This window comes from Rutidosis leptorrhynchoides, chromosome 1 (genome assembly GCF_046630445.1).
Source record: "Rutidosis leptorrhynchoides isolate AG116_Rl617_1_P2 chromosome 1, CSIRO_AGI_Rlap_v1, whole genome shotgun sequence".
In the NCBI taxonomy this organism is placed as follows: Eukaryota; Viridiplantae; Streptophyta; class Magnoliopsida; order Asterales; family Asteraceae; genus Rutidosis; species Rutidosis leptorrhynchoides.
Window position 1 is genome coordinate 291,857,907 of NC_092333.1, and position 23,601 is coordinate 291,881,507.

The 23,601-nt window shown below is 32.3% G+C and overlaps 1 protein-coding gene across 1 annotated transcript in view; it reads right to left on the minus strand.

Moving 5' to 3' along the window:
- Positions 1–1,104: 1,104 nt before the first annotated feature.
- LOC139870059 (protein STRUBBELIG-RECEPTOR FAMILY 8) overlaps positions 1,105–23,601 on the minus strand; it is a 94,866-nt gene continuing 72,369 nt past the window's right edge. Inside the window, 7 exon segments of the mRNA XM_071857914.1 lie at positions 1,105–1,257; positions 1,419–1,513; positions 9,418–9,488; positions 10,651–10,790; positions 11,395–11,530; positions 11,626–11,897; positions 11,994–12,091. Of these exon segments, the coding sequence (XP_071714015.1) occupies positions 1,105–1,257; positions 1,419–1,513; positions 9,418–9,488; positions 10,651–10,790; positions 11,395–11,530; positions 11,626–11,897; positions 11,994–12,091 (965 nt within the window).

A 23,601-nucleotide genomic window follows, 5' to 3' on the forward strand; every position in this document is an offset into this window, starting at 1 on the left:
AGAGAGAAATTTTCTTGTAAGAATGAGCAAGTATTATGCTTGCTTGAAGGTCTATTTATAGCAAGAATTCAAGTACTTTAGGTAATACAATAACATTAATTTTGCGTATCAAAATTGACTATCCACTCTATTATATTTATATTCTATATATTATAACAAGGTCATGCATATTTAAGTAAAATTATTCTTTTTCACCTAGTAATCTAAACAGAAAAAAGATTATTTATTTATTATTTAAATACAATATACTTGGATACTTTTCGCCACCAAAATTGTGAACTTCTTATGGTGAAGCATGAGAACAATGGCTTAAAACTACAAGTATCTGGTAATTTGTTACTGTAAATCATACTTGCACCCAACTTGAGCATTTGGTTTTTGGAGAAAATGACGGATTATGTTATGATAAAATTAGACATCTGATACAAAGCACTATAAGCCAAATCTACATAGACCGCGCCAATATGCTTATAGGATAATTCATCCCTCCCAATTTAATAGTTCCATACAGAAAACACATAGCTTAAGAATAAATGACTAACACATGTAATTTTTTTGTCTAGTTTACAGTTTTACCTCTTATTTTTCACTTACATTTTTGTGTTACTTAAATATAGTAGAGATATAAAAGTATCTTAACCAATTATTATTCTTATCTATTTATTTATAGGAGTGGAATATTAATTTGTACAAAAAAAGGAAAACCACTATGACACTTTTTAAAATTCGGCCAATTGCTTCTGATGCCAAAAAAACAACAACAATATCTCGGAGACTATCGAAAAAACAACTATAACAGAAGTAAGAAACTAAAGAATTGAGTTAAGAGTCGGAGATCTTTTCTTTCATACAAATATGAAATTGAAAATTATCATCATAGGTATATATAAGTATTCTTATTTACCTTAAGTGAACAAGTGGCCAGCTTTTGATGTAAAATAAATTTAATTGTTACATACTCCAGATCTGATATTGGTATTACCCTTCTCGGATCTCTTCTTCAATCATTTCATCGTTATCAATGTTGAGTCTTTGACCTTGCATAGATATATGTGAAAATTGCAAGGTCTTTGGTGTTGACTAATAAGTTGTTGAGAAAGTAACTTAATATGACATTTCGTACGCCTCATGATCTGGTGTTTTGTATATGAATCCTGAGTCGTCACTGGATCGCCTCTTGACCACACTTGCCCTTTACATGAGTCGAACCAATGCTTGTACAACTTCAGACATGGGAGGCCTGAACTCTGGTTCAGGCTGTACACGTACAACACCAAAACATTAAAACAACAAATTCAATGGAATGTAATATTCATAAAAGGTACTGTATTTGATAAGAGTTTAAGCTTGATAGATAAAGGAAGTAATAATTTATTTCTACAGTAGTCGAGTACAAAACTGAACGTCCAGAACTCTACCTGAACACAAAGTGCAATGATGTCAGCAAACCGAGACAAGGACTTGGCAGGGTACATGCCATTCAATGTAGGATCAACCATTTTGGCCAACGAATCTGTAGGATTTATGCGCAAGCTACAACACATAACTATATGGCTGAATTCATTTGAGCCTTCGGGGTCACACACTTATACACCTAGACGTCAATTAATAATATATAGTGATATATTATTCAAGTAATAAATAAAAGTATTTAATTAATTAGTTAATTAAATAAAATTTCGTGTCAAATAAGTTTTACGTATGAGCAAAGAAAATAATGGATTTAGTTGGTTTTCGTTCTCATCAAGAAATTGCAAGCATGAAAGGAAATTATATATAATATTAAAGTAATATATTTGGAATTGAATATGGACTTGGTTTGGGGTCACCGACTTTTGGAGTATATATATATTATCTTTAGTTCTCTTGTTAGTAAACACAATAAAACCCAAGTATTATTTTGATCTTTTTCTTCTGATTCGCAAAACTACAATAAACCCACAAGATTTGCTTTCGACTGAAACTATAATATTATGTCTTCTACTTCGGTTTTTTTTTTGTCTACGGACTTAACAAAACCCACTGTTCTTTACAATTCAACATATAAATAATCCTTGGGATTATTTATTATTACTTGACGGGACTAGCACATCCGTTTGACGTTGTTCGAAGTGTAGTGTGGACTACCCTAGCGACAATCATACTTTTGGTTGTTGGTTTCTCATCCTTCAATCCGGTTCTTCAAGAAAGTATAATCTTTTAAACTCGCTTGTTGTATTTATTTATGAATCATATGGATCCGTTTTGGTGATTTATTTAATACAATATAATTAATACGCTTCCGCTTAAAGTTATTGTTATTATATGTATGTACATGATAATAATTAATTGGAAAATTGTTTTCTTAAAACCCCAAATCACCAACAGTGGTATCAAGAGCCTCTTATGTTTTTATACGGTTAGTATATATATATATATATATATATATATATATATATATATATATATATATATATATATATATATATATATATATATATATATATATATATATATATATATGCGTGGTTGTTATTGATTCAATGGCTTGTGTATATATTTATATGTTTTTTTTTATCCATCGCCAAGACATACATCTTGTGTCATGGAGCAAGCCATAATTATTGTCATGATCATGTTATTATTATGATGATATAATTGTGCATAGCCGATGAAAACCTAGACCGTGTGTATGTGTTGTGATCTTGTATGTTTGTGGTTGTTTGAATGCCATTGTTTTTATGGCTATTTATTGATGTAATTTAATCTTTTATTTTGGGAGGCCTTTTTGAGCCAATTATGTAATTTACAATTCTAGTTTAGTTGTATTTTATTTTATAATAAATGTAACCTCCATGATGGAATAAAAGACTTGAAGTGAACGGAACTTGGCCAGCAAGACACACTTGCAGTAAAGTCGTTGGACAAAAGATGTAAGAGATGCGGTAAAAGAGCACATTTGGTCATCATGAGATCTTGACGCAAGTGGGAGCTTCTAAGGTTTACTTTTGTGATCGTCCCTCTTGTTGACCGCTTGGTTCTCATAATGGCTCGTGAGACCAAGTATAGGAATTTCATCGGTTGAGGCTATGCACATACTTATTATGTTTTATATTGTTTGGTTGGATTTTATATGTTATGTGATTGTGTATAATTTGCCATGTGACAACAAAATCAAAACATAATTAAAATCAAGTTAAAACGTTTTTAACTTGTGAGGCGAATATTATGCATGTGATATTTGTAACAAAATTTTTCTATAAATTATTAAAATTGTATAATATACCCGTCAAATTTTAAGTCATGCCGTCCAATTCGTTTGAAACACTTATCGTTATTTTTTGACTATGCGTGAGACATAGTTGAATTATAGTCATGAGGTGATCATTATCTATGCGTGAGACCTAGATAAATTTTCACATGTTTCATAATTGGATAACTTAATCGAGTTGAGAGGTGAGGCCGCAACCCGAGGCAAGGATGGGACTAAACATGCCAGATGACACTAGTGTTAGACAATAAATGTCGTGAGTCCCATAAAGATCTAAGAGTTGCACTTGTAATGCAATTGGTGCCCGCCGCCTACCGATTGAATCCACCATTGCTAGCAGATCAACTGATGTGATGGTGGAAGCACAATGTGGATCTTAGCCTTTTACGTAAATTAAAAGTTTTATAAGTTTTTTAAAAAAAAAAACATGGGTAGTTAATTTATAAAAGGATAATTATTAAAGATACTAAAAGAACCTTGTTTATTTTGTAGATGACATCAAACGCAATTCAATCCGTAAACAACATGACCATAAGGTCAATCCTTGAGAAGGGAAAATTGAATGGTAACAACTTCATTGACTGGTATCGAAACCTTCAGATTGTCTTAAAGTCTGAAAGGAAGTTGCACCATCTGGAAAATCCTTTACCTGAAGTCCCACATGAAACTGCTAATGCTACTGTTCGTAATGCTTATACTAAACAGTATAACGAAAAACTTGAAGTGGCATGTCTTATGCTTGCTAGCATGACCTCTGAGCTCCAAAGAAACTTAATGGACAACAATGCATATGACATGATTGAGGAACTCAAGACGATGTTCCAACAACAGGCAGAACAGGAATTGTTTGAAACTGTGAAAGCGTTTCACGCTTGCAAACATGAGTTGGGGCAGCCAGTTAGGCAATATGTCTTGAAGATGAAAGGCTATATGGATCAATTGGAGCACCTAGGTTATGCTATGCCACCAGTTCTTGGAGTGCACTCGATACTTACTTCACTATCCAAGGACTATGATGGATTTGTAATGAATTACAATATGCATAGTATGGGAAAAACCATCCCCGAGCTACATGAAATGCTTAAGCAAGCTGAAAAGGGGCTACCAAAGAAGACTCCTACAGTCTTAACCATAAAGGAAGGTAAAATCTAGAAAAGAAAGCCGCAAGCTGCTAGTGGAAAGGGAAAAGGAAAGAGTAAGCAAGCTTACACACCTAAAAATACAATTCCACCACCAGCAAAGAAAGAGCATCCCGCAAAGAACATGGCTTGTCACCATTGTGGCCAGATTGGTCATTGGATACAAAACTGTGTGCTTTACTTGGAAGAGTTGAAGAAGGGAAAGGCTGGTTCGACCAGCACTTCAGGTATCTTAGTTATAGAACTCTATAATTTTCCTAATAAAACTTGGGTGTATGACATTGGTTGTGGTACTCATATTTGTAATGATATGCAGGGACTTAGGAAAATTCAGAAGCTGAATAATGGGGCTTTGGATCTGTACGTTGGCAATGGCGATCGTGCAGCTGTCGAAGCTATAGGAAGCTATGAGCTCATCCTCCCAAGTGGACTTATTCTTATTTTAGATAATTTTCATTATGCACCTTCTATTACTAGAGGTGTTATTTCAGTTTCTCGATTGAAAGATAATGGTTTTAATCATGTATTCACAGATTATGGTATTTCGGTTTCTAAGGATAATATTTTTTATTTTAATGCTATTCCTAGAGATGGTATTTTTGAAATTGACATGCATAATCTTGTTACAAACGAAAGTTCTATATTTAACTGTAGCTCTAAGAAATTCAAGCATGATTTGAATTCCACATATCTATGGCATTGGCGTCTTGGTCATATAAACAAGAAACGCATAACAAAGTTGCAACACGATGGGCTTCTTGAGTCAATCGGCAATGAGTCGTTTGACATATGCGAATCTTGTTTATCTGGAAAAATGACAAAGAAACCCTTTACCCACCAGGTTGAAAGGGTGAGTGATCTACTTGGACTCATTCATACTGATGTATGTGGCCCATTTAGAACAATGTCTAGAGATGGAGCTACCTACTTTGTTACTTTTACTGATGATTTCAGTAGATATGGTTATGTTTACTTGATTAAACATAAACATGAAGTATTTGAAATGTTCAAAGCGTTTCAAAATGAAGTAGAAAATCAACTCGGAAAGACCATTAAGGTTCTACGGTCCGACCGTAGAGGCGAATATATGAGTCAAGAGTTTTTAGATCATCCGAGAGATCGTGGGATTGTCTCATAGTTTACTCCTCCTTACACACCTCAGCATAATGGGGTGTCAGAAAGGAGAAATCAAACTTTGCTTGACATGGTTCGATCAATGATGAGTCTAACAACTCTACCAGTATCCTTTTGGGGATATGCTCTAGATTCTGCTGCATGCATTCTCAACATGGTTCCAACCAAGAAGGTAAACAAGACACCATATGAAATATGGCATGGGAAGGTCCCAAATCTATCTTACTTGAAAGTCTGGGGTTGTGACGCTTACGTGAAACGTGATACACCGAACAAACTTGAGTTCAGAACTATCAAATGTATCTTTGTAGGATACCCAAAGGAAACGATGGGATACTACTTCTACTATCCAGCAGAAAACAAGGTTTTCATTGCTAGATATGCTGAGTTTTTGGAGAAGAGTCTCCTCTTACAAGAAGCAGGTGGGAGCACTGTAGATCTTGAAGAAATTCAAGAACAAGATACATTACCTTCTGAAGACACTAGCGAAATTTGTACTGAGCCGCAATATGAAAATGTCGAGGTGCAGGACGAAGCATGTCTCATTCGTAGATCTAGTAGAACCTCACGTCCACCAAAAAGGTTAAACCTTATGGTTACGACAGAGGACTTGGAATTAGGGGATCTGGGCGAAACCGCTAATTACAATGCTGCATTGTCAGATCCTGAATCTGATAAATGGCAAGATGCTATGAATGAAGAGATGCAGTCCATGAAAGATAATCAAGTTTGGCGCTTGATTGATCTCCCACCAAACAGCAAGCCTGTTGGGTGTAAATGGATCTTCAAGAAGAAGACCGACATGGATGGAAATGTACACACCTTTAGGCTCGCTTGGTAGCAAAAGGTTATACTCAAACCTACGGGGTTGATTATGAAGAGACCTTTTCTCTAGTGGCGGACATTAAAGCTATCAGGATACTCATAGCTATAGCAGCGTACTATGACTATGAGATTTGGCAAATGGATGTCAAAACCGCATTCCTAAATGGTCACCTTAGGTAGGACGTATATATGGTGCAAACTGAAGGGTTTGTGAATCCTAAGTATCCTAATAAAGTATGCAAGCTTCAGAAATCCATTTATGGATTAAAGCAAGCATCAAGGAGTTGGAACAAGAAGTTTGATGAGAAAATCAAAGAGTTTGGTTTCTCACAAAACCTTGACCAACCATGTGTGTACATGAGAGCTAGTGGGAGCGTTAAAGTCTTTCTAATCTTATATGTTGATGACATATTACTCATGGGAAATCATATTCCAACGCTACAAGACGTTAAGTCCTGGCTTGGAAAATGTTTCTCTATGAAAGATCTGGGAGATGCAGCGTATATCCTAGAAATCAAGATCTATAGAGATAGATCTAAGCGGTTAATAGGTCTAAGTCAAAGTGCATATGTTGACAAAATCTTAAAGCGATTTAAGATGGAAGCTTCCAAGCGAGGTAGTCTTCCTCTGTAACCAAATGTGGTATTGAGTAAGTCTCAAGCCCCCTCTACACCCGAAGAGGTGAAGCGAATGATTAGAGTCCCATATGCTTCAGCTATTGGATCCATCATGTATGCTATGAGGTGCACTAGACCAGATGTTTTTTTTGGCTTTCAATATGACGAGCCGATACCAACAGAATCCAGGTGATTGTCACTGGACTGCTGTAAAGAATATATTGAAGTATTTGCGAAATACTAAAGATATGTTCTTAGTTTACGGAGGTTTCGATGAACTGAGCGTAAAGTGTTACACTGATGCTAGTTTCGAAACTGATTGAGATGATAGTCGATCACAATCTGGCTACGTTTTCGTTATGAACTGAGGTGCAGTCGACTGGAGAAGCTCGAAGCAGAGCACTACAGCGATGTCTACAACAGAGTCAGAATACATTACTGCATCTGAAGCTGCTCAGGAAGCTGTTTGGATCAGAAAATTCATATCTGGGCTTGGCGTTGTTCCCAGCATTGAAAATCCCATGGACATGTATTGCAACAATACTGGTGCTATAGTAATAGCAAATGAACCAGGAGTTCTACGTGGTGTCAAACACATCCTTTGAAAATTTCACTACATACGTGAAGTTATAGAGAGAGGTGATGTACGTATTCAAAAGGTTCCAACAGAAGACAATCTAGCTGACCCGTTCACAAAGCCAATGTCTTGTACTAAGCATGTCGAGCATTCTAGAAACATTGGGCTTAGACTAGCTAATAGTTTTATGTAATTTTAGTGTTTGGATAATTGGAACATGAAAGCAGTTTTTATTTGTAATGAATTGATATAATGTGTAATGATCGTTTTTATTCATAATAACTGTGTTCTATATTTGCATGTTTAAATCCGTGAATAATGACTAATTTTAAATTTTCCATTGTCGATTGATGATACGGGAGTAACATCAAACTAAGACAAATGTGAGTGTTTGATATGGTGTAATGTTGTTACTATCAAACTCACATGTATTCATAGGATGAATATTGGAATGACCCAACCTTCGAGATTTCACTACATGGATCGGTGTCAATAGTGAAACTTGCAAGTGGTTATGTCATAATGTCCTTCGACTTGAGATGCATGCCGGTTTCGAAGAGTGGAGCATTATACTTTGATATGGTTAAACACTGTCCTGAATAAGGCTGTTATAAAAGCTATTATTGGGTGTAATGTAAAGTTCGTGACAGACACGTGTATGCAAGATAGGATTTGTTCCTTCAACCTTTTTGGAGTTAGATACTTATGAGCTCCTCGATGAATGAATAAGATATTTGTGTGGCCCACCCAAATGTAATTGAGATGATACTTAATTAGTTTGGTGATCTAATTCACTTCTGAGAATCGAGAAACAAAACTGTTAAACAAATGAGAAAGACTGATGATCCATGTCTCAAGTTTAACTAAAGTATCTGAAACAAAGGGATAAATGACATTTAACACTTACTATGAGCAGTTCTGAGAAACTACCCTCACGTGAATTTGGGGACAATGGCGTGTTGCTAGACGCTAACCATTGTTTGTATAGTTACTTGGTGTTGTGTCGTGCACAAGTGAGAGTCTGTAGGATTTATGCGCAAGCTACAACACATAACTATATGGCTGAATTCATTTGAGCCTTCGGGGTCACACACTTATACACCTAGACGTCAATTAATAATATATAGTGATATATTATCAAGTAATAAATAAAAGTATTTAATTAATTAGTTAATTAAATAAAATTTCGTGTCAAATAAGTTTTACGTATGAGCAAAGAAAATAATGGATTTAGTTGGTTTTCGTTCTCATCAAGAAATTGCAAGCATGAAAGGAAATTATATATAATATTAAAATAATATATTTGGAATTGAATATGGACTTGGTTTGGGGTCACTGACTTTTGGAGTATATATATATTATCTTTAGTTCTCTTTTTAGTAAACACAATAAAACCTAAGTATTATTTTGGTCTTTTTCTTCTGATTCGCAAAACTACAATAAACCCACAAGATTTGCTTTCGACTGAAACTATAATATTACGTATTCTACTTCGTTTTTTTTGTCTACGGACTTAACAAAACCCACTGTTCTTTACAATTCAACATATAAATAATCCTTGAGATTATTTATTATTACTTGACGGGACTAGCACATCCGTTTGACATTGTTCGAAGTGTAGTGTGGACTACCCTAGCGTCAATCATACTTTTGGTTGTTGGTTTCTCATCCTTCAATCCGGTTCTTCAAGAAGTTATAATCTTTTAAACTCGTTTGTTGTATTTATTTATTTAACCGTATGAATCATATGGATCCGTTTTGGTGATTTATTTAATACAATATAATTAATACGCTTCCGCTTAAAGTTATTGTTATTATATGTATGTACATGATAATAATTAATTGGAAAATTGTTTTCTTAAAACCCTAAATCACCAACATAATCGATATCATGGAGTTGAGGGGTGGCCCATCTTACAAGTGATTGCTCAGATCTCACTCTTGAACTATCATCATTAAATAAATAATAAAAAATAAAAAAAATATAATATCCTTAAATGGTAAAGCAAGTGCTACAAGTTATGCTTATAATTAGTAATATGCTATAAACAAATTGACATGAGGTGATGTTAAGATTGTTGGTGATTTTAGCATGATCCAACATTCATTTTAGGGATTGGATTATTATGTTGAAAGTGTTTTTTGAACCATTAATAAATTACACAAATTCGGAGAGTGTGGAGTACACGTTCGTAAAACGTGAGGTGGTTTGAGGTATTTTTTTGAACTTGAAAAAAAAATATTTGGAACTTAAGGAATGCGAAACACGACTTGAAAAGGCCATACGCACGAAAAACCACAAGCACAAAATTTGAGCTGCAGGACAGGGTTAAGCCGCGGTGCGGCTAGGAAGCCCGCGGTGCGGCTCAAAGGGTGTTTTGGTGGTCGAGACTTGTATCAATATCAAGTTGCTGGTGGCTTCATTAATTCGCGGCGCAGCTTAAGGCACGATTTCAATGTCGAGCGTTTTGGCCTGATTGGAAGTTTGGTTCTTTGTTAGCCCACGGCGCGGCTCTCAGTCCCGCGGCACGGCTTAACACTGATTCGCTGAAAAGGTGCCTTTTCAACCCAAAAGACATATTTGAACCCCAAATATTTTGGGGTTGTTTCAGGACATTTTAACTGCGTTTTTACATGTTTTTAGATCATTTTAAGTCTAAATACATGAATATTAACTTTCAAGTCACTAATGGGTATGAATCAAAAGTTGTGACTTTTCAAGAAACCTTTTGACCCATTATAAATATACCCTTTGTGTATTTGAAAAAGGTTCCAGATTTATGGCTTTTTACACACACTTTCAACTTAAACAATTAGAAGATAAATCTCTGCAATTGTTTTGATTGTTTTCTTTTAGCCAAGACAACAATCTAGTCTTTGTCTTATGCCAATCGAAACTTCGTGTAACCCGTGGCTAATAGGGTCAAAATATTCGATTAGGAAAGTGTTCACACGATTCAAAGATCAATCCGGAGTCGGTTCCGTTTCAGGCACGAAGGTTACTTACAATCCAAGTTCATAACAAAGATTGGATTCAAATACATACAAGGAATACTAATGAAAGCTACAATACCATAATTATGTACGTACAATAATAAAAAAGAGTACCTATCCAATGGCTTCCGACTGGTTAACAGCTCCATCATCACCACACCAAAGCTATAATCGTCACTTTTAACGGTGTATATGCCAGACAAGGCAAATTCTGGAGCACTATAACCAAATGAACCGACCAACTGTGTCGCTACCTGTACAATTTTGAATAAATTGTTCAATAACCAGTGTGACTACTCATCATATCAAAGTTTATGGGTATGCTTGCAATAATAGGACATGGACTTTTTTATTGCCACAATCATGAAATTTCAAATTTCCATGGACCATCCTTGCATACACATATGGATAAAGAATACTTTCGTTCTTTAATTCGTTGCTACTTTTCTTTTTACTAAGCAGGCTCGATTATTAGACTCGGACAAAAAGCTTTCATCTTAACTACAATACCGAATCACTTTTGGGAGCCTGATTCACTTGATGTGAAACTAGTTGGCCGAATCTGAATTCAAAATACCAGAGAGCTTGGAATTACTCGGCGAGTACTCGAATTTTGCAACTCGGGGAGTATTAGGTCAATAACTCAAAAAGTTACTCGGAAAATAAATCAAAATTCGGTCAAAATCAGTCAAAATTTGGTCAAAACTCGGGATTATTTAGAAAATGGTCAAAACTAGGTCAAAATCAGTCAAAGTCAAACTTGGTCAAAATCTGAGTACTCCCCGAGTTGCCGAGTACTCCCTAAAAAGTATCGACTGAGTATTAGTAGCGATTATTGCAACCTTGAAAAATACATACATCTCTTTCCGTGTTTGGTGTAAGGGCAGCCAAACCACTGTCCGATAGATGAGGATTAAGCTCTTCATCAAGTAATATATTTGCTGATTTTAAGTTTCTATGTACAACAGATGGTAGGCAAACTTCATGCAAGTACCTGGCAAATTTTTTCGGCTTTTATTAGAGGCGAGACCAAAAGGAGATGGATGAAGATTTTAGTATTTTACGAGTTTTATTTTTACAGTGACATACTCTAAAGCTCTAGCAGTGCCAAGTGCTACCCTTACACGTGCATTCCATGTCAGCGTGTTGCTCCTATCATCAGTAAAATGAAGCATATCTTGCAAGCTACCTGTTGCAATGTAATCATTAACCAAAAGACGTTGCCCGTGCTCTGCACAATATCCAGCCAGTGAAACTATGTTTGGGTGCCTCAAACGAGACATGTTTGAGACAGCTTCAACAAAATTATCTTCTTCTTGCAGTGATGATGCAACATTATCTATTTTCTTAATAGCCATGATCTAAGAAAGAAACAAGTGTTTGTTCATATTTAGAATATCAGAAAGTATCAGCTTTTGTACATATGTCATCTCAAATTGAAAAATAAATAAATATACCTTTCCATTAGGGAAATCTGCTTTGTAAAAATGACCTAAAGAACCTTCACCGATTATATTGTCCTGTGAACTATTTGTTGCTGTTTGAAGAGATGCAACTATGACGACCCGGAAATTTCTGATCAAATTTAAACTTAATCTTTATATGTTTCCGACACGATAAGCAAAGTCTGTAATGTTGGGTCTCAAAAATTTTGGAACGATGTTCATATATTCAGTTGACTTTCGACTGCTCTCGACGATTCACGAACAATTAATTATAAATAGATATGTGTGTATGTATATATAAATAATAATTCAAAATATAATTTAAAGTATTATATGTTGTTGTTATTAAAAGAAAAATATGATATTATAATAATTATTATTTAAATTATATCTCTATATATAAATAAAGTATATTAAAAATAAATATTAAATGATTGTAATACTCTTTTGATGTTTCGATTGATATTAAGCAAGTTAAATTCAAACTTATATTGATTTTAAAATAAACGGTGATCCAAAAATGAGTTCTATAAATTTTAGGCTTACTAAAAATGTATTTAGGATCTAGTTATTAAATTTTAACAATTTTTATATTTCACCCATAAATGAGAGGGACAGTTGATGTAATTTTTATTTTTAAATTGATGATTGAAATTTATACCATAATGACCAAAATAAATAAATATAGTTAATTTAAAATTTTAGAATTTTTTAGGAACACTTTTATACGTTAACTGTTTAGCAATGGACACGATATAGCCATTCGGGATAAACTGTCGGTAGGAAAAATCTAAAATTTGGGGCTGCTGTACTATAGAGATAACTGTTAAATTCTTTATCATATTGGCACAGTTTAAGACTTGATAATTATTAGAATAGCACTGTTTTTGCATTACTCACACTCCAAATCTTTTTACATATATTACATATACAATAGAACACGTACATAATTAAATCACATATCATCACCTTCACACCCTCTTGATCTTCTCCCTCTCTTACGACAACAAGCCACCATCCACAACTAAAAACACAACCACACACGTCACCGGTAACCACCACAACCTACAGCACTTCACCATCATCGAACTTAAAAATATTGCAAACTGTTAACTGAGAACTTCCATCACAAACACAAGACCCACTTGTTATTTGCATCTGTTTCAGTTATTGTAAAACACACCTAAACCGCCACTTCTTTATCATCCGGCACCACAACAATTACTGTGATGACCCGGGAATTTCCGACCAAATTTAAACTTAATCTTTATATGTTTCCGATACGATAAGCGAAGTATGTAAAGTTGAGTCTAGAAAATTTTGAAACAATGTTCATATACTCAATTGACCTTTGACTGCCCTCGACGATTCACAAACTATTGTCTATAGATAAATATTTAAATACATTTATGTAAATATGAATATAAGAATATATATGGTATTTTAAATAAATAGGATACACTTTAATTAATTAGAAATAAAAATGTAAAATAATAAACAAAATTTAAGTACAATTAAAAAGAATCTATACAAACTTATACAAGATATCATTATCTACATGTATATTTATGATTCAGTATCCAATAAATGTTATCATAGGATATATAATATAATTATTAAAATATTACATAGCTAATAAGATATAATATCAATATATTAAACTTAGTTGTAAATAAAAACACAGTTACTATATTACTATCAATATTAATAGTAATATCTGTATTGATAATATTATTATACCTAACATATAGATATCAAAGTTGATATGTAAGAATTACTCTATCATTTTTTTATTATTAATATTATTATCATTTATTATAATTGGTATTATTATTTGTATTAATAATAATAATAATAGTAATATTATTAACGGTGTTATTAGTATTGCTTATTCTAAAATTTATTGAAATTATCACTATTATTATTAATATCATCATATTATATTCATTATCATTATGTATTATTAGTATTATCTTATGAATAATATGGTGATTATTATCATTAATATAATTATTTTTAAATAGTATTATTCTTATTACTAAAAATTATTATTTTTAGCATTATCATAATTCTTATTAATTTTATTATTGTCATTAATATTACTAGTATTATTTTATTAATATTATCATTATAATTTTACTAGGGAATATTAAAAGCATTATTATTATTATTTATATAGATATACTTAATAATTATTATAATAATTATATAATCTATTGTTAAAGCCAATAAAAAATTGTACATTCTGTTTCATGTATCACTCAATCTGCAGTATGATTTTTGTTTGAATCCTTTAAGTTGTTACCTATATCAATCATTCATACAAATCAGTGGACTTTGTTAAACACTTTAATTTTTTTTATTTATTTCCTGCTGGAAATTGACTGTCAAAACAATGGATTATATAATCCAACGAATTACACATTATTATTGATTTGGTCTTTCACCTATACAATTTCTCTATCAATTAAAAACCATTACAATAATTATTTGATCGATTTTAAACTAAAATTTTTGAGAAAAACAGTCCAGACCCCTGTTCTTGTTTCCGTTTTTCAAAATTAGAGATTTCGAAATCCATTTTAAAATCTAATAATGCCAATTTGTTAGGATTCAATTTCTCAAACTATCTGCAAATCTTGAGCCTTTAATTTTTCGTATTGGTCACGAATTAGAGAGTCAAAGTTGTAAATTAAAAAGTCAACAGGATCGTTCATGAGAAAATTAGAATTCAACGTGATGTTTTATGATCAATTGATGATCCAGAAACTTTATAGAAATGATTTGTAACATGTTTGATGTTATAAATTTTGGCTAAAACCTTCCAGAAATCGAAATCCATTTTTGAGTTCTTATTTTTTTTTCTCGATACAGCAGGTCTGTCTTTTATTTTTTTTAAATTTGTTTTTTTATGCTGCCACAATAAATTGTTGTTAACGATTATTGAGATGTTAATGAAAAATCTAATTATGGTTGGGTAATTAATCCCTTTGGTTTTGATCTCTGGTCAATGTTTAATTGGGGAAGAAGATGAACAAATATAAACTGAAGGAAACAGGTTTTATATTTATGGGATAGGAATAATTCAGATAATTAGGGACAGCAGAATGGTTAGGGAAGGTTGCGGGTTAGCGAGTGGTCCTGGGTTCGAGGCTGGGCCGTGGCTGTTTTTTTTTAAAGATTAATTATTGAGGTAGCCTGTTATCCTTTCATGTATTATTATTATTATTATTATTATTATTATTATTATTATTATTATTATTATTATTATTATTATTATTATTATTATTATTATTATTATTATTATTATTATTATTATTATTATGATTATTATTATTATTATCAATTATAGTTATTATTATTAATACTAGTTATATTATATGTTTATTAGAATAATTAAAAGTATTATTATTATCAATATTAGGAACCTAATAAAACTTTCATTATAAACATTATAATTAGTGACTAAGTAATGCAAGTTATTATTATTTTTGTAAATATTAGTAATTGTACCATTTTTAGTACTATTATTATTATTATGAATATGTTTAGAATTATTATTATTGTTATAAAACAATACAGGTTATTATTACTCTCACTAATATTAGTATAAATATCATTGTCGTAATTATTAGTTTTACTATTATTATTATTAACATATGTATCAATTTTAACAATATCGTTATTTATATTAGTATTATCAATATTAAGAAAGTTATTATTATTAGTAAATCATTATTATCAAAACTATCATTTTCGTTATAAATAAATATTTTGTACCTAAAATATACTTAATACATATATTATAATCATATTAATAGTTTATATATCACCTACCAATTATAATAACATTATTTATATAAATAATTATATATAACGAATTAAGAATATTTTCATATAATACTAACCATATATATATAGAGATATATTAATATAACCAAATATATAGATACTAAACAATTAAAACTAAATAAGTATAATATATAATTCAAGTTATAATATATAAACTTGTTCGAATACGATTATACATTTTAATATATATACAATTGATATAGGTTCGTGAATCCGAGGGCAACCCTGCATTGTTCAGTTTATCTAATGTTGTCATATGTATTTTTACTACAAAATACATTATGTGAGTTTCATTTGCTCCCTTTTTAAATGCTTTTGCAATATATATTTTTGGGACTGAGAATACATGCACTTTTTAAATGTTTTACGAAATAGACACAAGTAATCGAAACTACATTATATGGTTGAATGATCGAAGCCGAATATGCCCCTTTTGCTTGGTAGCTTAAGAATTAGTAAACCAGTCTACTAATTGACGCGAATCCTAAAGATAGATCTATTGGGCCTAACAAACCCCATCCGTTGTAGCGGATGCTTTAGTACTTCGATGTTGTTTTATCATGTCCGATGGATGTCCCGGAATGATAGGGGATATTCTTATATGCATCTTGTTAATGTTGGTTACCAGGTGTTCAATCCATATGAATGATTATTTTTGTCTCTATGCATGGGACGTATATTTATGAGAAATGAAAATCTTGTGGTCTATTAAAATGATGGAAATGATTATTTATGTTAAACTAATGAACTCACCAAACTTTTGGTTGACACTTTAAAGCATGTTTATTCTCAGGTATGAAAGAAATCTTTCGCTGTGCATTTGCTCACTTTAAAGATATTATTTGGAGTCATTTATGGCATATTTCAAAAGACGTTGCAATCGAGTCGTTGAGTTCATCAAGATTATTATTAAATCAATTATAGTTAGATATATTATGAAATGGTATGCCTGCTGTCAACTTTCGATGTAATGAAAGTTTGTCTTTTCAAAAACGAATGCAATGTTTGTAAAATGTATCATATAGGGGTCAAGTACCTCGCGATGTAATCAACTGTTGTGAATCGTTTATAATCGATATGGACTTCGTCCGGATGGATTAGGACGGGTCTTCACAATTACCATCCTCTACAATTATCGTGAACCAACCTAAAAACCGCCACCTATATAAATATGTTTTCTTGTTGAACCCACTACACAACACTACCATGTTGCTACTACATTGCGGTTACTTTCTGTTTGATGATCGAGACCAACGCAACCAAGTTGCAACTACACCTGATCCCAATTCTGTTGGAGCTACGAACAACACAAACACCCTTCTCTTCCTCTCTCTCTCTCACATTACATATCGCTCTCCTCTTCTCATATGAATAACATCTTAACCCACACCACTCATCCGTCAAACCCAAAATTACCCTCAACCACTTCACCACTCATCACTATCTCCTAACATCACCACCACACCAAACCCCTTTGATGAACACCGCCACTATTCCATTTCTATATATTTATATATTTTTTTGTGGAACCACCCATCAACTCATTGAGAAACACCACCATAACTAATACCAGTGATACATTCGCATTATTGTTTGTGGAATGTTGACCGATATGGCCTCGTGATTTGATCAACTTTATCATTATATATATATATATTTTCTTTTCTCTGAGCATACTTCCATCCCAACATTTAATAGATTTATATATTGAGCTTGCATCTTGAACTTGTATCTTATGTGTAGAAGGTTGTAAGTTGAAGTCTCTTTAAAGTTATCATTGCTTAAAATCTTCAAAGATAAACTTATCAATTCCTTTTATTTTGTTAAAGTCTCCTGATGGTTCCAACGTTCCTTTTAATTATTAATGATTTTGGGTATTAACAAACAAAGTCATTAATCTTTTTCATTATTGGCAGACAAGAATTAAGACACGTACCCCACTGATTCTTGTTGCTGCAAACTGATGTCTGTTTCTATTCTATTTCGGGTGTTACTTGGGCCAATGAGCTCGTTTTCTTTTTGTTGGGCCATCACAATTTTTTTTAAACCGTGAACTAAACTATTCTAGTGGGCCGATTATGGGTTATAAATAAAATGTCGAGCCTGTTTGATGATGATAATGGTGTCATATGTTGAGAATGGTAATGACTTGATGATGATGTGATAAGAACGAGAAGATACAGTTATGGTGATGAGATACGATGTGTTTGATGATGATAAGGTTGGTGATAATGATATTGATTGGTATTATGATGATAATGATGATGATGATGGTAGTATTATGAGGATAATGATAAGTGATTAGGAAATGATGACGATGCTGTAATAAGATAGTGATAATAGATATTTGATCATAATAGTGATGCTAGGTAATTGGAAGATGATAAACAAATTAATATATGTTAAATATTTATAAGTGCAAGATGCTACATGAATGAAACAGTGGAGCAGTGGTTAGAGATGTGTTGGTATTAAGCGAGAGATCTTGAGTTCGAGCCCGGTTTGTGACATTTTTTTTAGATAAGAAGAAAGAGGAAACAGAAAAACGGGTTAACTAAATTAAGTCCTAGATTAGATCAAGAAGGGAACGGACAGCGGAATGGTTTAAGGGATTTATTGGGTTAGCGGGAGGTTGCGGGTTCAAACCCGGACTTGGGCATATTTTTTAAAAAAAGGGCTATTCCTTTGAGGTAGTTACTACTAATACTCTCATTATCATTATTTCATTATTATTATTATTATTATTATTATTATTATTATTATTATTATTATTATTATTATTATTATTATTATTATTATTATTATTATTATTATTATTATTGTTATTATTATTATTATTATTATTATTATTATTATTATTATTATTATTATTTATTGATTTCTATTAAGTAATTATTATTATTATCAATATTAGAAATAAGATTTTTAGTATAATTAATATTATAATCATTATTATTATTACTATTAAAATATATAGTATTATTATGATGAATATGATTAGTATTATTTATATTATCATAAAAATGATACAATTTATTAGTACTTCCATAAAAATTAATATTATTATCATTTTAAAAATAGTATAACTATTATTATTAACATAAGTATATTAAAAAGGTATTATCATTATTTTTATCATTACTAATATTAACTTAGTATAATTAAAACTACTGTTTGGATAAACGAATAAAATATATATATATATATATATATATATATATATATATATATATATATATATATATATATATATATATATATATATATATATATATATATATATATATATATATATATATATATATATATATATATATATAAATATATAACATATAACACAAAAAAATATTTTAAAAAAATAATAATAATAACATCATTAATAAGTTATATATATAAACTCATTCGATTACGAGTATGTGTATTAATATATATACACAAATGATATAGGTTCGTGAATCCGAGGCCACCCTGCATTGTTCAGTGTCGTCCTATGTATTTTTACTACAAAATACATTATGTGTGTTCATTTGATTCCCTTTTACTCTTTACATTTTTGGGACTGAGAATACATGCGCTGTTTTCACAACTGCTTTATTAAATGCTTTTGAAATATATTTTGAACTGCGAATACATGAACTACTTTTATAACTGTTTTACGAAATAGACACAAGTAATCGAAACTACATTCTATGGTTGAATTATCGAAATCGAATATGCCCTATTTATCATGTCCGATGTTTTCCCGGAATGATGGCGAATTTATCATGTCAGATGTTTTCCCGGAATGATGGCGAATTTATCATGTCCGATGGTTTCCCAGAATGATGGCGAATTTATCATGTCCGATGTTTTCCTGGAATGATGGCGAATTTATCATGTCCGAAGTTTTCCCGGAATGATGGCAAATTTATCATGTCCGAAGTTGTCCCGAAATGATGAGGATATTCTATATGCAATTTGTTAAGGTCGATTACCAAGTGTTCAATCCATATGAATGAATTTTTATGCATAATGGTTATGGGAAATGGGAATATTAAATCTGGTGGTCTACTAAAATGATGAATTTTATTGTTTACGATAAACCTATGAACTCTCCAACCTTTTGGTTGACACTTTAAAGCATGTTTATTCTCAGGTATGAAAGAAATCTTCCGCTGTGCATTTGCTCATTTTAGAGATATTACTTGGAGTCATTCATGACATATTTCAAAAGACGTTGCAATCGAGTCGTTGAGTTCTTCAAGATTATTATTAAGTCAAATATAGTTGGATATATTATGAAATGGTATGCACGCCGTTAACTTTCAATGTAAAGAAAGTTTGTCTTTTAAAAACGAATGCAATGTTTGAAAAATGTATCATATAGAAGTCAAGTGTGATGCCCCGTACATAACCATCGTGTACGAATCATCAACAACAGGATCATTACAAGGTCAAATACTATATGCTGTTTCAAAATAAGTTTGCATTCATGAATAAAGGTGACGTTTTAACCAACGTCAAATGTTTAACATCCGAAAGTATGCTTCTACGAATAGCAAGCAACAATAATAGTACGTGACCCATAGGTCGTTACAAATACATAGTTTCAAAAGTAATATAGTTTGAATTCAAAATAAACGTTTCATGCGGTGACATCTCTAATAAGCGCAGCGGGTTTCTACAAAGCATGACTAGTACAGCGAAAGCAAGCAAACCTTAAGCACCTGATAAAAACATGCTTGAAAAGGTCAACACAAAGGTTGGTGAGCTATAGTTTAAGTATAACAGTAATGTAAGGTAGGCCACGAGATTTCAGTGCTTCAACAGCGTTTCAAAATAGTATGAAAAGTATATGTATAACCGTGGGCACTTGCTAACTAATTTAACGTAAATAACACCCCCTAAAAGTACACTTGACGAGTGCGTATGTTTACGAAGTATTAAACACCCGTTAAATGCTAGTGCTACTAGCCCGAGTGGGGATGTCAAACCCTATGGATCCATATCTAAGATTCGCGTTCACCAGTTCAATGACCAATGACTAAACGTTACCGAGCTAAGGGGAAAGTTTATGCCGTTGTATAACCCACACATATAATAAGTTTAAGTACTCGTACCTAGTATGTAAAACGTAAAATGCGCATGTATTCTTAGTTCCCAAAATAGTTAAAGTAAAAAGGGATGCTATAACTCACAGTGGAAAGTAGTAAAAGTCGATACGCGGGAATAGTAAGCAAGTGGTTGCTCCGAAATGTCCTCAACCTAAGTCAAAAGTTACTAAGTCAGTAAATCGTTCCCGAAGGTTTAAAAGTATGTAAATTAGGTCTTAAGTACCATCATCATTCATCATTAAACAAAAAGTGTAAAGTAAGTTTTAAGTCAAGACTAGGGTTTGAAATAAAGACTGACTTCGTTCAGTCGCCACGACCTCTATACAAACTGAAATGGGGTGAGACCAGTGGCCATGGCTCCGTATATGAGTCCCCTAGGTACTGACCAATTTAAAGAACCAAACTCGTCTTCGTTTGACCGTGGTTCCGGTTTAAGTGCTAGTAGGTCAGAAATTTCAGCACAACGTTAATAAGGTGTAGTGACTTTCGGAAGGCCATAGATCCTAAACCGTAACTCGGATTATGACGAGGTCTAAATGGAAAATCATCTACTCGAAACGAGCTAACTGAAAATAAACTTTCTAGTAGCCCAGGTAGTCTGATAAGTTCCAGAAACAGTAAGATATGTGTTCTGGTGGGTTCTTGGTGCTCGATGCTCATCACGGTTCTCATCCTTGATGCGTATAGCTTCAAGTGTACAACTCGTTGATGGATTTACATCATCTTAACAAAGGTTTGACCGTCATAACACTAGTGTAAGTCTAAGATAAGTATCACAACTCAATTAAGGGTTGTAAGTAGTTTGATGAACCAAAGTTACATCAAGATCTTAGATCCGACACATACATGAGTTATAAAAGTAATATTAAGCTATAAACTTGAAAGTAAACTAAATAATCAAGATCTTAAGTTGTAGAACTTAGATCTTAGCTAGATCTTAAAGATCCTAGACTAGAAAGTCTAGATATAGTGTTCTTAAGTTAGATCCTAAGTTATAAGACTTTGATCTTTACTTTAATGAAACCATAAGTTATGAAACTTAGATTTTCAACTTGCACAATGTATGTAAGCTTGTAAGCTCTTGTTTACAACAAAATTAGAAGACCATAAGCTATAGAAACTTAGATCCAACACAAGTGTATGAAGTTATAACTAGAAAGTTATACTTCCATGTTCTTGAACTTACAAAGTTAACTTTTAGTTTCAAGAAATATGAGATCAAGATTAACTAGTAATACTTGACCAACAAACAAGAATCACAACTTTAAAGTACATAAAATGAAGAGATAAACTAAATCTACAAGTAATAAGTTCATGCTTGTTCATACTTAGAAAAATTCAAGCCAAGTCTTTGATCTTTAAGAAAGTAAACCTCAATTTTACTAACATGAACACAACTATGCTTATAAAACTCATGGACTTTAAATCTTTTGACATTTTAAGTGTAGAACCATAAGTTATAGAACTTAGATCCTTGTTCTTGGTTCTTCATCAAACAAAGATGAAAGTAACCAAGATTACATGAAGATACAAGTTAGAAAACTTGATCTTTAACAACAACAACAAACAACAAGTAATAAATCAAGTAAATGATGATGATAATTAATGATATATTTCAGTTTTGTTGGAAGAAAAAGAGAGATAACAAAGCCTTGTTACTTACAAGTTTGAGAGAAAATGAGATGAGAGAAAGAAAGTGTAAGTAAGTGTGTGTAAAAGTGAAGAAAATACTTGTAAATAAGTAACCCAAAAAAAGTTTGAATCCCTCCTTTCTCCCTAGGTGGCCGACGGTCCCAAGGTGCTCAAAGGGGTAAGTCAAGTCTTCAACTTTCATGCATGGGGAGGAGGTGTTAGCTTGAAATGGTATTAAAGCTAAGTGGTATAGGAAAATGGTGTAAGTATGCATGTAACTAGATTCCTCATGTCACTAATTAATCTTGTTTATCATTAAGATATTACTAGCATAAAGTGGGCTCTTAATTAATCCATTAAGAGAAGTAGGGTGGGCTTCCAAGTCCATTTCCAATAATAAAGGCCCAAGTCCAAGTATGTAACAATTTAAATAAACAAAGCCCAAGTAATTAACTAGTTACATTAGTTAATTAAAAATGATTAATAATAATTAATCATGAACGTAAATAATATTCGAAAATATTATTCGTGAATCGTACGCGTGTCACAAAGACAAGTCGGGCCATGAAAAGTTAAATACGGTAACAAGTAACACGTATAAGAATACGTTTATTAAAACACAAGCATTAATAATAAATTATTAATAATTAAACGTTGGAAAAACCAGGGTCGTTACATTACCCACCTGTTAAAGAAAATTTCGTCCCGAAATTTTAAGCTTAGGTAGATGGAGGAGCTAGGAAAAGGTGAGGATACTTCTGCATCATTTGATCCTCTCGTTCCCAGGTAAACTCAGCTCCTCATTTGGCATTCCATCGAACTCGGACGATCAGAATCTTGTTGCGTTTCAAAGTTTTGACCTCACTGTCCATAATCTCGACAGGTTCTTCCACGAAGTAGAGTTTGTCATCAATTGTAAGTTCCTCCAATGGTATGACATGTTCCGGTTCAGCAAGACACTTCTTCAAATTCGATACATGAAAGGTAGGATGAACTGAGCTCAATTGAGTTGGAAGATCCAAACGGTAAGCAACGGGTCCAAC